The sequence below is a fragment of the Macroventuria anomochaeta genome (genome assembly GCF_010093625.1).
Source record: "Macroventuria anomochaeta strain CBS 525.71 unplaced genomic scaffold BU25scaffold_40, whole genome shotgun sequence".
Lineage (NCBI taxonomy): Eukaryota > Fungi > Ascomycota > Dothideomycetes > Pleosporales > Didymellaceae > Macroventuria > Macroventuria anomochaeta.
The window spans coordinates 264,534-280,867 of NW_022985401.1; the positions used below are offsets into that span (position 1 = coordinate 264,534).

The 16,334-nt window shown below is 53.0% G+C and overlaps 6 protein-coding genes across 6 annotated transcripts; 2 read left to right on the forward strand and 4 right to left on the reverse strand.

Moving 5' to 3' along the window:
* Positions 1–277: 277 nt before the first annotated feature.
* BU25DRAFT_200237 (glycoside hydrolase family 16 protein) lies at positions 278–2,050 on the reverse strand. Its single transcript, XM_033701095.1, has 2 exons — positions 782–2,050; positions 278–729 (listed from the first exon to the last, which is right to left on the reverse strand). The coding sequence occupies exons 1-2, from the start codon at positions 1,612–1,614 to the stop codon at positions 435–437; spliced, it is 1,128 nt and encodes a 375-aa protein (XP_033557218.1). The 5' UTR covers positions 1,615–2,050; the 3' UTR covers positions 278–434.
* A 481-nt stretch (positions 2,051–2,531) lies between these two features.
* BU25DRAFT_313189 (uncharacterized protein) lies at positions 2,532–3,263 on the reverse strand (the record flags this gene model as incomplete). Its single annotated transcript, XM_033702166.1, has 1 exon — positions 2,532–3,263. A coding segment is annotated over one exon (732 nt), but the record flags the coding sequence as incomplete, so codon positions are not given.
* Positions 3,264–4,746: 1,483 nt separating this feature from the next.
* BU25DRAFT_200291 (uncharacterized protein) lies at positions 4,747–5,880 on the reverse strand. Its single transcript, XM_033701096.1, has one exon. It carries the CDS (start codon positions 5,656–5,658, stop codon positions 5,119–5,121), a length of 540 nt encoding a protein of 179 aa, XP_033557220.1. The 5' UTR covers positions 5,659–5,880; the 3' UTR covers positions 4,747–5,118.
* Positions 5,881–6,101: 221 nt separating this feature from the next.
* On the forward strand, positions 6,102–12,474 carry BU25DRAFT_351161 (uncharacterized protein; the record flags this gene model as incomplete). The annotated part of the gene is made up of 6 exons (XM_033703345.1): positions 6,102–6,711; positions 6,761–7,950; positions 8,116–9,624; positions 10,624–10,854; positions 11,272–12,179; positions 12,255–12,474. The coding sequence occupies 6 exons, from the start codon at positions 6,102–6,104 to the stop codon at positions 12,472–12,474; spliced, it is 4,668 nt and encodes a 1,555-aa protein (XP_033557221.1).
* Positions 12,475–13,014: 540 nt separating this feature from the next.
* Positions 13,015–15,113, reverse strand: BU25DRAFT_479614 (uncharacterized protein; the record flags this gene model as incomplete). The annotated part of the gene is made up of 4 exons (XM_033711031.1): positions 13,015–13,861; positions 13,927–14,231; positions 14,339–14,603; positions 15,036–15,113. 4 exons carry the CDS (start codon positions 15,111–15,113, stop codon positions 13,202–13,204), a joined length of 1,308 nt encoding a protein of 435 aa, XP_033557222.1. The 3' UTR covers positions 13,015–13,201.
* Positions 15,114–15,365: 252 nt separating this feature from the next.
* On the forward strand, positions 15,366–16,162 carry BU25DRAFT_200353 (uncharacterized protein). Its single transcript, XM_033701097.1, has one exon. It carries the CDS (start codon positions 15,449–15,451, stop codon positions 15,905–15,907), a length of 459 nt encoding a protein of 152 aa, XP_033557223.1. The 5' UTR covers positions 15,366–15,448; the 3' UTR covers positions 15,908–16,162.
* The last annotated feature ends 172 nt before the right edge of the window (positions 16,163–16,334 follow it).

A 16,334-nucleotide genomic window follows, 5' to 3' on the forward strand; every position in this document is an offset into this window, starting at 1 on the left:
CTCATACGAAGTCGAGGCGACTCGTGTCTCACCGTATCTGAATCTCTTGTTTGGACACTCACGACCAACAGGAGGTCGAAGCACCTGAAGAAGCCAGCCATCAACGTAGACGAGAGACATCACAACTACAGTACTACCGAGTATTCAGTATTATCAGGCATCAAGCCGTGCATTGTAGAACTAGGTAATCAGCTATAGCCTTGGTCTGAGTACAAGAAAGCAAGGGTATATGAGAAGCTGCTGCAATAGGAAAAGGAAAATGGAAATCGATCGTGACAGTGACATGAACATCTACGCACGCCTGCGCCAATATTCCCACCATGGCGTTGGCCGGCTACTGAAACAAAGATCCGATATGATTGGCAACACCTTCGACAAAGATGGATTGTCAAGCCTAAGGTGCACCAACGAGGTACCATCACCCTGAACGTTGTTTAGACGCGGTTGGTGTGGCTCCCGAACCCAAACTTGCCGCCCTGCATTTGCTTCTTGTATTCCTGGAGCTCAGCAGCCTCCTTCTGCTCGCCCGCCAGCAGCGCAGCGTGCTCCCGCTTGCCCGCGCGGCGCTGCTTGATGCAGCAGAAGATTAGGAGGCAGACGAGGATACCAAGGACGGCGAGAGCGCCAATAATGATGCCGCTCTTAGCACCGGCGGACAGCGCTTTCCAGTTGTTGCGGATACCGGATGGGTCTTGGATTTCCTTGAGGATTTCGGACTTGCTGGTGGGACTGGACCGAGTTAGCAATCGGAATCTGTGATAGTGGTAGAGCTTGTGCTTACTTGATGACTTTGACCTTCTCCCACGAACCGCTGGAGTCCATATCTTCCCAGCTGTACTCGGCGCCCTGTGTGTAATCCTTTGCGTAGATGGTCTGCACCGCCATGGTGAAGGGGCCCTCCTTGAAGTCAGTCTCACCCCCAGCCCACTCCACGACACCAGGATCGTTGTTGGCGACGTCACCACCAGCCCAGACGCCCATGCGGATGTTCATTGGCGTCTGCGGGTAGTTCTTGCCGTTGAGGGCGTCGGCAGGAACGAGCTCGCGGAGCATCTTGCCATCGAGCCACCATTGGATGCGGTCCTTAGTCCAGTCGATCGTGTAGTTGTGGAACTCGTCCTGAGGAGGTGCCATCCCGTACTCCTTCCCGCGGTCGAAGGATGTGGTGTTGCCCTTGCCGAAGTAGTTGGTCAGCACATGTGTGGTGTTGGTGCCGAGGAACTCCCAATCGACCTCGTCGAGGGCCTCAGACTGCAAGATGGCGGACGAGACAATGCCCTTGCCCTTGGCCGCCTTCATGATAACCTCAAAGCGACCAAAAAGCATATAGAACTTGGACTGCACCATGGGCGAGTCGCCTGAGCGCTCAATGGTGAATGTTGCTCCCTTGGCATCCTCGCTCCAGTCGATGGTGCCTTGGTTCTGCTTCTCCCAGATCTTGCCGCCGGTGAGGATGCCCGTCTTGTTCCAGTAGAAGGTCGCATTGCCGCCGAGAGCTTCCATGTTAGGACATCCAGTCGTGTTGAGCGGGTTGCAGGCGGTGTGGGTCTGCGCCCATGATGTTGGAAGTACGCTCGCAAGGAGTGCGACCATGGGAAGTGTGAACGACTTCATTGTGCCGGTGTATTTGTAGAGTCGATCGAATGTCGAAGTTGGAAGGAGTGTGTTGCGCGTAGACCAGACGCGCAGTCGCAGCAGCAAAAAGGAATGACGTGTTGGTGAATGAGTGGACTCCCGCAAGGAGAAAGGCAAAGAGGGGAAAATGTGCCTAAGAGAGCGGCAAGGGAATGTTTTGAAGCTCGGTAGTGAAGGAGAAGCGCAGATTGAGTGCAAGATTAACTCAGGGGAGCTAGCGCAGGGTGCAGGAATGCCGTGCACAATGCAGACCAATGACAGCTGAAGATGCTGCAAAGCAATGCCGATCACTCAGGAATCTTGAGCATGAACATCACGGTACCTTGTAGCCGCACAATTACAATCAAAGTGCGATTATTGCGCCTGTCTCAGCGCCGAATACGCTCGAGTGGATAGCAATTGACCTCGAGCAAGCCTCGGTGACGCTCACAACCGCCTGTGCGACCAAGCGTCTCGTATGCAGGGTGCGGGACGGGCTTGCGCCAGGCGGATGAGCCAAGCATCGTGAAACACCCATCCTCGGCCGTGTTCCCGGGCAGCCAATTCGTGTGCCACAATGCTCTTTCTCGTTATCGCAGAAGCGCCGCGCTGCGACACCGATGCCCTTGCTGGGACAAGCCGTTCGTCTCGAGATGAAAACACTGCGGGCACGCGAGTGCTTCGACGTGGAGGTGCCTGCGCACTCCGTATGCTGCATCCCTGTTCTTCAACTCCGGACTTGGCGCATTGTGACCTGCAGAGTGGCTGTTTGAAGACGCCAAAAACGTTGGACTGTCGCTTTGAGAGTGAATACACATTGGTTCTGACACTGTCTGCCCAGGATTTGCTTTGCGCCTGCCGGTGACATTCTTTCAGGCTGCTTGAACTGCGCCACCTTCGTAAAATGAGCTGTCATCGTCATCGTCCTCGCTCTTGTCGTTTGTTTCATCGCTGGAGTTTGAGCTGATGGTGCTGTATTGCAGCCGTAAGGGTTGGTCCATTCTAGGGAACCTCCCTGTTCCTTCTGCATCGAAGAACTTGCCCCAATTGAGCGATGGACCTTCGAGCGAGAACTTGCCTTGCTCGCGCCATCTACCGATGTAGAGATTGAGTGTCACCATTACTTTGCCGATATCGAGCCAGTCGAAGCCGTAGTAATGGGCGGCCGGATGCTGATTCTGTGGGTTGCCAAACTTTCTGCTCCAGATGCCCCAGAGCGTTGCGTACATCTCCTGATCACGGGCTTTGATCATGGTGAAGCCGTGCAGCTCGAGGAGGCCTTCCATGACTTCATGGCAAGAACTTTCGACCTGTCGCGGTGTCCGTGAGAAGATGGTTGCTATGGTTTCGTAGCGGCATCCCGTCTGCAGCAGCTCCAGACAGTGCAGTACCTTCTCCATACGGCTGATTACAGCCGATCTCCTGACGTAGTGATTGTCCACCAGCCATTGCTTCAGCGCTCGCAGTTCGTGATGCTTGATGAAATGAAGGTACGGTAGAACGTAGTCTTCGTTGAGAACATTGTTCATCACCATATTGGTCACCATGGACCCGTCGCAGCTGCCCTCCCGCTGCCTGTCCGGTTCGATAAGGATAGGTGCAAGCTCACTCTCTTCTTCTCGTAGTCGGGCCTCGACCTCTATTCTGGGCAGGTTTGTCTGAACCGGATCGAGCTCCTCGACGACAGACCAGTCTTTCCTTTGTTCAGCCCTCTGCCGTCGTATTCGAGTCTCGTACAAGGAATCATCGCTGTCATAACCGCCATCGTACCGGGTGTCATCCCATAACCCTTGATTGTATGTTCTTAACCGAGAAGGCTTTCGAGGCGTTGTTGCGGGCATGACCTCAGACGATGCTCGTGTTGGTGACGGTTCAGCGGGCAGCCTTTCGGCTGATGGCAAGGCGCCTGACATCCTGTATGTCTCTGTATGCTGCTCTCGTTTCTCTTTCGCGGGGATAGTGATCGCTTTCGGTAGATGTGCGCTTAACCTGGCACCTCTCGCACCAGTTGGAACGTATGTGACCGGCTGTACACGTCGTACTTGTGGTTCTTCTACCGCGCCAGTTATAATGTCTGCGTCTAATGGGTGCTTCTCTGGCTCCATTTCGATCCCAATCAGAACTGGCGATTCCTTCTTGTAGTCTCCAACCCAGTCTTCGCTGTCTGACAAACTGACAGGAAGGCTTCTGAGCTTCTCTTCCAGTTTCACCATTCGCCGGTATGCCTGCCACGCAAGTCGCATCGCCCCTTGGACCCAAGTATTAACTTCGATCCCCAGCGACGGGCATCTCTCGAAATGTAGCTTCTCCAAGTTCCTGTGCACTGTCTTCAACTGCCTCTTGATCTCCGTGACTTGGCTAATTGTCGAGTGTTCTTGTTCAATGAGGGTTTCCAGATATTGGACACGAACGCTAGTCCGGCGCACGTAGTCCTCGACTTGATACAGATTGTTCGCCATGATCTCGCGCGATAGCTTGGGCGTGGTTCTCAGGGACTTGCCCCGCGCTGGAGGTATTCGAGGCCCTGAAGCATTCGTCACAAGCTTCTCTTCGACGGGTTGATCAATCACCGCTACATGCTGGGACGCTTGTCGTTGTCCCCTGAACGGTTTTGACAGTGTCCGCTGTAGCGAGGTCTTGACAGTGTCCGTTGTCGATTGATGCTGATGGATAACATCTCGCCGCAGGCGAAGAACGACATGTTCGACCAATATGGTGAAGGTGTGGAACTGCTGACGCTTGTGCTGTGCTGGTTCCATGGTTCAACGATTGAATCGATGCACTTTCGTTCTGGAACAGTAAATGGGAGACGACACGATTATGCCACGCAGTTACCTCGCCATGCTGCCACGATGTCCAGTTCAGGTGCGCTCAGGTGTCTTTTTCCTGTGCTACCATCTCTTCGCAGCCCTTGCAGTCGCGTGGCGGCTTCCTTGCACCGTGCCAGAGACATGATGATGGAAGAGGCACGCGCTTGCGGCATTCCTGAAATTGGTGCTCCAGAATGCAAAGTGTTGCTCTTTCTTTTGTTATGTTCTGGAAAGTGGATCGGTCGTGTAAGGGGTTGTGCTACGAGGGGTCGCGGGTTCATTCTCGTCATTGTTGCGTCCTAATCCATGGGTCACAAGGTGCGACGGTTTGTGGAAGGTAAACATCATCGAGTTGTAACAGGCAACACATCAATAGACTGGCGGCGATGAGTAAGAGTGGGGAGTTGTGAAAGCTGCGTCGTCAATTGCGTCGTCAGCAAGGAAAGATCTTCCTTTATGGGCAGGCACAACCTTGACCGTCGTGCAAGCCCATTATTCTACAGCATCTCCAGACCTTTCAACGCCTTTTATTGCTTCGCGACACGGTTTTGACATGGTTGATGATTGCGACAATCCTCCTCTGCCGCTGCAAGGACAGTGCTCTCGTAAACATGCACAGGTGGGCAGGAGGTGGTGGTGTTGCTGATGACAGCGACAAGATCATCCTTCACGAGGTCTCCTTTCAATCAGTCTATTAGGTCAAGGACGCCCTCTCTGGATCTCTGGTGTTCTGTGTCGCTGTCAGAAGCGAGGTGTAGCCCCGAGATCTAGGGTCTGCGTCCTCAATCCTGGAGATCTCGAGATCGTAGCCGGGATATGTTTTCCGGTTAGCGCAACGATGAGATTTGAGCACAGCAAAGCCGAGATTCGAGATGCCGGAGGTTGCGTGAACTACACCGTAGCAGACGTTCTTCCAGTACCTTGGAGACTGACAGCCAGGTCGACAGGCCAAGATGCACTGCGATAACTGCGACCCGCCCTCACGCATGACGGTGATGTCTGGTGTGCTGCAGCTCCTTCTCGAAAACAAGTCGGGATGTTTGTGGCTGGCAGTAGCGCCGCCGTGACGAGCAGCACTCCACCCTCGATCCACATCACGAGAGAAGTTTGCGACAGTGCGGGACAGCAACAAGGGCCCATCCATGCCCCGGAATTGGCCCCATCCCTCGCGTACAGCCAGGACTATGTCGGCCGTGAACGCGGAGTCGTTCTCCTGATCGTTCGACTTGCGCATGGAAGTTTCTCCCTCTGATGACGGCAGCCGCGCCCTAACCGCTCGTCTCCCGCACGACGGCCGTTGAGCAACACTGAGGTCGTGTGTCCAGACGTCTGTTTACGACCCCTCTTTTTGCTTTCTTAGTTATATCCTGCTATTACTTCAGTACTGTTGCTAGTCAGCGTCCGACGTTTCCTTTGTGTTTGAGTGCTATTCTTACCCTACCGCAGCCCTGCGTTTGTTTTTCGAGTCTTCGGTAACTATCACCGCACCTCACACCACATGTCAACACCTCAGCCCTAAGGATTACGAGCACTTGTTGGCAGCGGAGCCACATCACCAACCACCCATTGATCCTGTCGCGTGGCAGCCCTGATTGGCACACGTCTCCATTTCTCGGAAGTCCTTAGACCGGATCAAAATCAAGTCTTCATTCCATGAACATCTAAGCGTCGCCCATCATGGCGTCCGAATCCAATGCCCCGGAGGAGGACCGCCCTGCTACCATACTCGCCGGCCTGGGGCTGGAGAACATCCTACCGGTCAGTATGAACAGACGAGATAGATCCAAGTCACGGACGCGGCCGTCTACTACACCGCACATGGAGCGATCCGTATCGTCCATGGAGAGCAGCTTCATGTTGGACCATTGGAACCCACAGTCGCAGACAAGTGACGGCGCAAGCAGTCCAGACGCTCATGCCTCAAGCTCCAAGGACGGAGACAAGCTCACTCCAATCACCAACTGGGCGCATCTGTCCTACATCAAGAGCCAGCGCAACAATCTGCGCGCAGAGCTCAAAGCTCACCAGATCGCCGGCGCCGAAGCGAAGCAGTCGGTGGCTTCTTTGCGACGTATGGCGTTCCGCATGGCTGTCAACATATCCGTGAAGGAGAAGCAAATCGCAACAAGCGCACGAAACTTGATCAGAAGCAGGAAGAGCCACTACCTAGATGGGAGAGACGCAGAGAAGAGAATTGAGGAGTTGAGAAGGTCTCTGCGCATTGAAGAAGGCAGGAACAAGGAGATATTGGAAGCTCTGGAGAGGGCTTCTATGCTAACGTTGCAGTGTGAGTACCTCGTTGCTGGTGGTCAAGACTTTGCTAAGCAACATTGTAGACGCCAACCCGAAGTCACAATCGCAACATCGGCGTCAACCGAGCCCGCTCTCTCCTCCTCCGTCACCGCCGACTCAACTTGCCAATCTCCCCGAGAGCCCACTGCAACCGACTACAACACCGACACGCCCAAGTTCTTCGGAATGGCATGACACAGACTGGGAGCTCAACCCTGACTACAACCGCGTCGCCGAGATACGTACCTCTGACAGCCGCTTGATTAAAGCCAAGCGCGATTCTGACCACGCTCTCGCTGCCTGCCGCAACCGAATCGCTGCATTACAAGCAGAGTGTATAAAAGGCAGAGGGGATGGCCGACTGCTAGAATCAGCAAGGGACGAGCTTACAGAGGAAGTACGCAGCCACAAGGCTCAGATCACTGAACTGGAGCACTCAAGAGCTAGCGTGACAGAGACATTAAAGGCTACTCAAGCACAGCTAGCAGCTCTGACGGCCTCTAGAGAGACCTTGGAGCGGGAATTGCAAGCGAAGAACAAGGAGATTGTGGGGCTGGAGCAAAGCAATGCGCAAAAGCTAGGCGTAATTGAGGTCCTGGAGAAAGAGAAAGCAGTCTTAGAACAGCGACTCGATGAAGGCGAAGCTCGCCTACAGGAACTCGAGGATCACGCTGTCACCTTGGAGACGAGCTTGTGTGTGCTGCAGCAAAAGCTTGAGAGGGCTGAGCAGCAGGAAGAGGATCTTCGCCATCAACTCGCAGACAAGGACGCGGCGCACGCAGACGCGCAGAAGCGTCTCGACAGAGGTACCCAGTACATGCAGCTCCTTGAGCAGAAGATCACAGGGTACGAAGCGACTGTTGCGGATAATGACAAGAAGATCAAAGTGAGTGGCGACGTAATTTCAGCTCTACGCGACCAAGTCAACGATGCAACCAGCCACAGAAAGGATTCGGAGGAAGCTATGGTCGTCCTGCGAAGGGAAGTTTCGACATTGCAGTCACACTTCGATGAAGAGACCAAAGAGCGCAGCGCTCTGGCGAAAGAGCTGGACGAAGTTCGAGGTATAAAGAGCAAGCTTGAGGTCAACTTCCGCGCGTTGAATGAACGCTATCAAGCAGAGAACAGCGCAAAGAACAGACTCCAATCTGAGCTAGATACGCTATACTTATCCTACGAGAATCTGGAGACGGACCTCGAAAGTGCCCGCGAACGTGTCGGACAACTGGAGCAAGTTGACGCTCAGACCCAAGCGAAACTTCGAGCACTGGGGCAGAGCCTGCATCATGAGACGACGGCCAAATCACAGCTTCACGCGGAACTGCAGCAGCTACGAAAGACGCATAGTAACCTCGCATCAAGTTTGCAGGTCTTCAGAGAGAAGAACCGTTCATCAGAGCGGATCGAGTCTGAAAACCAGGCGAAGCTCAGGAGCCTCAAGGACTCGAAGACAGACCTTGAATCCCAGTTGAAGTGGACACAGGAGTCGTCGTTGCAGCTTTCAAAGGAGCTGGAGGGAAGCAGGGATGCGCTTACTGCCATCGAAGTCGAGAAGGCTCAACTTCAAGAGAAACTCTCTAATTCCGAACATCTAGTATTCGCCCTCGAAGTTGAGCTGCGCGAGGCTCACAGCGCGAAGGCTGAGGCTGAGGCACGACTGGACAACGATCTACAGACGAGCAACGAGCAACTTCGAGAAATGGAAGCATCAGTGGCGGCCCTCAAAGAGTTATTGCAAGCGTCCGAGCGCCTGAAGACATCATTACAACAGGAATTGCAACAAGCCCAGTCGTCCAAGGATGAAGCTGAACTGCGGCTGAAGGAGGTCAGAGCGTCGAAAGCGGTCCTACAGAGTCAGTACGACGAGACTTGTGCTCGCATGAAGTATACGGAACGCGAGAGTCAAAGGCTCAAGACAAATGTGCAGCAGCTCGAGGAGGACCTGAGCTCGAGCCACACGTCGAAGGCCGAGCTCGAAGGCCGCCTTGACACTGCGCAAAACGAAAGCAGAACCCTCAAGGTCCTTGCCTCGGAGCTCGAGATTGCATTCAAAGACAGTTGTGACGCAAAGGCGAAAGTCGAGGAGTGTCTACACATCATTCAAATGGATGGTGAAGCGTCCGGAGCTAAGATTGCGGACCTGCGCGACCAGCTGAACGAAACATCAAGCGCGAAAGAAGAGGCGGAAGCTAAACTTCGAGATCTCAACGTAACAACAGCTAATTTGGAACGTCAACTTCACTCAGCGCAGTCCAGGCTGGGCGAGGTCGAACAAGTACTGAACGAACGTCAGTCAGAGTTGACTGCTTTGCAAGAAGTTATTGCACGAACCCGGCAGACCAAGGATGAAGCTGACCAGCAACTCACCACCTTGCAAGCTTCTCATGTTATGCTCGCGAGCGAATTGCAGTCAACCAAGTCTCAGTTGACAGCAGCTGAGGCTGAAACGGATTCTTTAAGCCGCAGGCTATCTGCGTCCGAAGAAGAACTTGTAGCTGTTCACCGCAGCAAAGCCAATGTTGAAAGCGAGCTCGAGAAGTCGATGGAAGCCAATGCGGATCTCAAGAGCCAACTGAACGTCACCCGGAAACATAAGGCCGATGTTGAAAGCCAGCTTCATAGCTTGACCGGCTCCAACGCCGAACTCGAGAAAGACCTTGCAGCATCTCGGTCGCGTGTATACGAACTTGAGATAGCGAGGACTGGACTCACTTCTAAGTTGACCAGCGCGGAAGAGGAAGTTGCAACCCTCCGACAGGCCAGGACCGACATCGATGAGAAGCTCACTGCTGCATTGGGCTCCAAAGAGGAGCTTGAACAAAAACTCGCAGTAGCTCGATCGTGCCTGGACGAGCTTGGAACGGAACGATCTGGATTGAGCTTCAAGTTGGCGAGCGCAGAGGGTGAAGTCCAAGGACTTCGACAGATCAAGATCGATATCGACGAGAAACTCGCTACTGCTTTGAGTGCCAAAGTCGAACTTGAGCAGGAGCTTAAGACCGCCCGGTCACAGCTGAAAAGGGGCGCATCGGAGAATACAGACTTGATTTCGAAGTTAGCCGGTGTGAATGAGGAGTTGGCAGCCTTGCGGCAATCGAAAATTGACATGGAACAAGAGCTTACAACGAAGTTGACCAGTACAGAAGCTGAGATCGAAAAGTCTCGTCAGGCCAAGATTGATAGCGAAGAGAAGCTTACTGCTGCTGTCAGCTCAAAAGTCAAGCTCGAGCAGGATCTGGAAGTCGTCCAGACGCGCCTGGATGAAAGCACATCAGATAAATCTGGCCTGATGTCGAAGCTTGACCAGGCGAACGAATCCCTTGAGACGCTACAAAAGGGCAAGAGGGATGTTGATGAGCAGCTACGTAACGCGCATACGGAAGTCGAAAGCCTGCGGCAAACGAAGATTGAGCTAGAGCAAAAGCTCCAGGTGGCGGAGACAGAGGTGGACGGCCTACGACAAGCTAAGGATGCTGCTGAAGTGAGGCTCAAGGGCGCCACCAAAGAACTCGACATTCTTCAGCAACGTCAAAGCGACACGCAAAGCGAACTCGACATCGCCAGCCAGGATTTGGAAAAATCACGGCAGGCACAGAGTGAGATTGAGGAGAAGCTTGCTACAGCTCTAGTAACGAGTGCAGCTGTCGAGAAGGACCTGTCGTCAACACGAACCGCTATGAGCGATGTCGAGTCTCTTAACGCAAGGCTTCTGTCACAACTCTCTGAGAAGGACACAGAACTTCTAGAAATCAAGGAGGGCGTGCACAATACCGAGCGCCATCTCGAAGATGTGAGCGCATCTCGTACAGACCTCGAGAGACAACTTACATCTACGCGTTCCCAGCTGGACAACCTGGAGTCGCAAAATCAGTCTCTCAATAGCAGGCTAACCAAGAGCGACGAAGAGATGGCAAATCTCAGACAGGTCAAAGCACTGCTCGAAGCCAAGCTTGAGAGTGTCATGCACGAAAGTGGCACATTCCAGAGGGACCACGACACTCTAGCTCTACGATTGAGTACTCTGGAGGCAGACAAGGCAGGCATCGATGCCGAAATCGCCCAAAATGTCAAGGAACTCGAGTGTGTGCGACAAGAAAGAGCGAGCGTAGAGGAACAGCTCCAGGACGCTTCGAAACGCGTCCAAAGTCTTGAGACCGACCTTACTTCTATCCGCTCTCGATTTGAAGCAGCTGAGACGGAGAAAGCTGACCTCAGTGCAAAACTCCAGGCTACCGGAGATGAGTTCTCCGCTTTGCGACAAGTACGAGACGGTATCGAACGGCAACATAAAGATGCCTTGGCGCTTAGCGAGGGTCTGCGTGGCGAGTTGGCGTCTTCACAATCACGTGTAAGCGAACTGGAATCTCATAACAAGGTTCTTGCGCTTCAGCTTTCCAAAACTCGGGAGGAATTGCAACGCCAGCAGTCTCGTGTAACTGAACTTGAGTCTGAGAAAGAAAAGTCTGCACATCAACTCACGAGCGTCTATGAGGAGCTGGACCAGCAGCGAGCTGCAAACATCAGGCTGGAGGACCAGTCCAACAACGTATCGCAGCGCAACACCGACCTCGAGCGTGATCTACATGCGGCTCAAATGCGACTCGACATTGCGGTGTCTGAGGGTCTTGTACAGGACGCTCGAGGGCTTGAGGCTGACGAGGAGCTCAAGATCCTGCGCGAGACGAACGCTAAACTGGAAGCGACTGAGAGTGATCTCCTTCACCGACTTGCCTCAGTTGAAGAGGACCTCAACAGTGTACGGGCAACAAACGCACGACTGGAGGAGTTCCTGAGCAGAGTTGAGTCTGATATGGTCACTACAGAAGCTGCGTTCGAAGAGAGCGAGAGGCGTCTGGAAGGTTTCGTTCAAGAATCTGAGGCTAAGCTGGAAGAGTCGCGGAGCTCGAAACTGAAGTACAAGCGCAGGCTTTCAGAAAAAGAACATGAGATTGAAGATCTGGTCAGCCAAAACTCTGAGCTACATCACCAGATCGATGACCAGGCAGAGGAACTGACCCGTCTTAACAAGGGTAAGGAGAAGATGGCCGAAAAGCTACACGACAGGGAGCAGTCTATCCAAGAGCTCAGTTCATCGAGCGACAAACGGCTCAAAGAGATCCATGTGGCGTACGACGGCCTTAAGAGAGATCACGATAGCCAGGTACAGAAGCAGCGACAAGTCAGTGATGAGTCACACAAGCACAGCAGCAGCCATCTGCGCAGCGAGATGCAGGCCAAGGACGCTACGATTATAGAGCTTCGACAGGGCAAGCATGAGTTCGCCATGTCGTTCGCATCGCTGGAGCAAGAAGTGCGTGAGCTCCGAGAAGACAAAAAGGCGTTCGAAATACTTGTAGCTACTCTGCAGGAGAAGATTCACCATCTTGAGGTCCTTCAAGAATGGCATAGCCCTTCGGAGTCTAGTGCACCTGCAACCCCCTCGCGGACAAGGGACCACATTGAGTGGAAGGACCAAGGTTCTGCAAGTCCCTCCAAGATCCGCAACCTGAGCCCGATACCCAGTAGCACTCGTCGCAGTCTTCGTAGTCAGCCAAGTAGGGCATCAACCCGTGCTAGCATAGGCTCATCACCAGAGGACCTCGATGAGTGGGCGAAGGAAGTAGAGCGCATCCGCATGCAGCGAAATGAGCAGGTGATCAAGCTGAAGGGTATGCGCAAAGAGCGCGACGACCTGAAGAGGACCCTCAAAGAGAGTGAGCACCAGTTGCACGAGCTTGAGAAGCGGGGACGATCGTAAGTCTCCGGAGACTCTGTTTGATAACCCCTACTAACAGTTTGTCCCAGACAACGCCCACGTCAGGTCCTCAGAAAGCGATCTGGACGCCCTTCACCAACTCAGTGGGCTACAGACGACTTCCTGCAACCTCCAAAAACACCCACTCGCACTCGCCCATCCACTTCCGCTGGTACACCCAGCACCAGACCAAGCCCATTCTCCTTCGGCTCCGCAAGAAGCAGACATAGCAGCTACATGTACTCGCCGCCTACACCTTTTTCAGACCGTCCAAGCACAGCGTCGCCGAGGAAAGAACCAAAACGTTGGACCAGCTTCTATCACAATAATGCACCACCGAATGTCGATGCCCTAGGCATCGCAGAGGAGAGCGAGAAGGAAGGGAAAGAAAGGCTGAAGCCTCCAAGGAGGCTTATGACAAGTCGTAGTTTCAGGTCTATTAAGGGTGCGGCGAAAGATCAGGATCGGCAGAAGCCGAAGCGCAGGTGGAGCTCGGGATTTAGGAAGTTGTTCTTGGGTGAGCGATCGGCGTTGCATTGAGCGTGTGTTCGTGTTTTCACTGCAAATACTATGAGTGTCGCTCTTTTGTTACATATCACTTCAGCGAGCGGGCTTTTTATATATTCCCATTCCTCCTTGGTCTTCGAAACATTTTTCTAGTCCCATTCAATGGCACCAAATTAACAGCAACCCCCTTTCTAGCCCTGAAGCCTTGTCCAAGCACTCGTGCTCAGCAGTCGTCCTTATACTCAAACCCAATCATCCAAGCCATCGCCGCAATCTCTGCATCAGCATCCGCCAACACCTTCATATCCGGCATCTCCGGCTCGAAAATAACAGCCAAATGCTGCCGCAATATCTGCTCACTAGGAGACCATCCCATCTCAAACGCTCGAACCACCTCATCTACGCCGCCTCTAAACGCCGGTACACAACGCAACACCTTTTCCAAGAAATCCCGCACATCTTCATAATCGCGGTCATACAAGCTCATAATACCCGCTTGATACATCGCGCTCTTCATCGTATACTTCGCATCCCCACACCCCTGCTCTGCCAGCGTAGCAGCATAGATCTGTCGATAGCAATGCGTCGTAAATGCCATGTAGGGCGACGTGGACAGGTAGTTGAGGTACGCTAGCATCCAGTCTTTCTGCAGGAATAAGGGCGCGGAGGAGGAGCCGATGCAGCGCGGGACCGCGAGGCAGCGGTCCCAGTCCGTTATGCCGGTAATGTTGCCGGAGGAGTCGACGAGGATGTTTTGCAGGTCTCGGTCGGCGTGATGGAGGGTGAATGTTTCGGGGCAGGAGGGGTTGAAGATGGGGTGGCTGAAGATTATGTCGAGAGGTTCCCAGGCGCTGAGGATGTAGGCGTGGGTTGTGGTGCCAGGCTTGGTGGGGTTAGGTTAGAGATTGAGTGTGTTCGAGCGCGGAGGAAGTCGTGTGTTGAGTAGACTGGACGCTCGGTGCAGTCGTCGCTGCCAGTGTTGTCCCACTGATACAGTGGGCCGATTGTAGGCGGTGCTGAGTCGTCTAAAGGGATGATGGGTATACCAATCTCGTCAAAAAAGAATGTGTTGATCTCAGCCATGATTCGCGCAGGCGAACGTAGGAAGCTGGTTCGTTTCTTCACAACGGAAGGTGATGACAATTTGCCAGAGCGAAAGTTGGTATCGGAGTCTGCCTCGTCGTAGTCGTCGTCGAACCAGGTGCTATGTGCGCTCTTTCCAGGAAGTCGGGTCATCATGATGAAGGGATGGCCTAGTGAGTTGTTAAAGTTAGTCTAGTAAGCGCACACTTGGGGCACTGGCGCTGACATATTCTCGCCAATGTACTCGATGATATGCGCCTCGCGCTCCATCATATACGTGTCCCTGGCTGCCCAGTGTTCGACTGTAGCATGGCCCAGTACGCGAATGATGTATGTGTCGATGTTACCGTTCGTAAGCACTCCGACAAATGCAACTGCATTGTGAGTACCTTTCTCGTACGCACGGCATTTTGATTGTTCCAATGGTCCTGAGAAAGTGCAGGTGCGCGAGATAAGTTCTTCGTAGCGGCTGGCTGGGATCGCGTCGATCTTTGTCCAGTCACACCGAAGATGTTCTTTACCATCATTGTTGTTGTCGGTGTCTACAAGTGTATCAGTAGATTTAGGCTTTAGTTTTGAGTTGCCATTCAGCGACGAGCCTTGGCCATGTTATGTTGTCGAAGTTTCAAAGATTTGAGAGGTCAGACGGAACCAATCCATGGATTTTGTTCACATCTTGCAGAGCTGTCGAGGAGTAATAGCAATCCGGAGATTTGGTAGGTTTTTGTCAAATGGTAGTGAGCCAGGTCTGTCGGATTTCCTCACGCATGAGCCACTCAGTGTCGGCAGCGGAGACTTCCTGAACACTCGCTGTCGAACGTCATATGCAAAATGGTGAATTTGGTCCCGACTGTGTTCGAATTGGCAAGAGTCAAGCAACACTTTTCGCACAATGGCACAAGTCTAGTGCCAGTTCTGGTCGATCGAAAGACCTTCCACAAGATGTATGCCTACACTGAAGGCGGATTCCTTACCAAAGAGGAACCTCTTCTGGAAGAAGCGCCGTTTCCGTACGACATCAAGGCCGCATGGCTGAGCCGGCCTTGCCGCATGTGATGCTTGATCAGCAAGATCAAAACCTGGATTCTGATGACTGAAGGCCTGTCAAACTCTTTTGTTACACTCAGCTCAGCGTGAGATATCTACTCCGCGCTCTTTCCCTTAAGATCTGCGCCCAAATTTAACAATTCGCATGTTGTGCCAAACAATGCTAGTACAAGGGCGTGATCAAGGAGCACACTCTCAAAGCGTTGGACGAGAGACGCCTTATGTAGGTACGAGTAGACTGAGATAGAGTGGATGTGCTGGAAGAAAGCTTCGAACATGCGGAGAATAATATTCCTGTCGATCAAAGGCAGAACCGGTTCGATACCTGCCGGCACAGTGGATGTTGGTTGAGCTTCTTGCGTTTTTGAAGATGTTCTCCCGTTGTCGTTGGCTCCGACCTGATGAATCTTCAGATATGGGTAACGACAAGTTCTACGCTTGCGCAAGCAACGTGTACAACTCGAAATTTTCGCCGCCGCATTTTGCTTTCAGGGATCGGCAACCCGTGCATGGGATCCTCTTCTGTCAACTTTCAAGGCTGTTGCCAGGCCGCACGATCTCATCAACATGGCCACCACTTCTTCCCAAAGAACAATTGAGTTTGAGTCCCTCACAACAGCTACAGACATCGCGTTTGCCATCGCATTTCACTTTGCGGATCCGACATTCTGCGCACATGTTTGGCGATCTCTTCGAACCGCGGCCAGTCCGCATGGGCTATGTTCAGGGCTGCGAGCGATTACTGCTGAAAAGATGGTGGGACTCGCGTGAAGACGTTATGGATGGTAATGGCAAGTAGACGCGTCTTGATTAATCGCAAGCAGTAGCGGAATAGGGCGCTAGCCATATCGAGCCACGTTCACGTGTGACATCTCTCGGTACCCGAACTCCCAACTCTCAACTTTGAAAACCATCCTTGATTATCCAACACAGCAACATGCTGCGAGTCCTTCGTTCACATGCCTAATCAGTCCAGCAACGATGCGCAGTCGCCCCAAAGAGACACGGTCCGCCTAAGTTAGCATTTTCACATGCTCCTACGTCATCCTGCCATCTTCGAAACGGACGAGAACATGTGGAGTCCATGGATTCGTGCCATGTAGCGCCCACACGTGTTTGTGTCGCGAAATACTCGTTCTGCGGAATGCTGTCACCAGCCGTCTTTTTACCAGACTTGACAACCTGCGTTGTTCCGTAGATGGCTAAGCGCAATAATTTATACGATT

Bases quoted from the DNA above. Each gene is read 5' to 3' on its own strand.
- BU25DRAFT_200237 (XM_033701095.1), bottom strand. From the start codon at position 1,614: ATGAAGTCGTTCACACTTCCCATGGTCGCACTCCTTGCGAGCGTACTT. The intron at 730-781 runs GTAAGCACAAGC...AACTCGGTCCAG, and splicing joins GAGAAGGTCAAAGTCATCAA to TCCCACCAGCAAGTCCGAAA.
- BU25DRAFT_200291 (XM_033701096.1), bottom strand. From the start codon at position 5,658: ATGCGCAAGTCGAACGATCAGGAGAACGACTCCGCGTTCACGGCCGAC.
- BU25DRAFT_200353 (XM_033701097.1), top strand. From the start codon at position 15,449: ATGTTGGTTGAGCTTCTTGCGTTTTTGAAGATGTTCTCCCGTTGTCGT.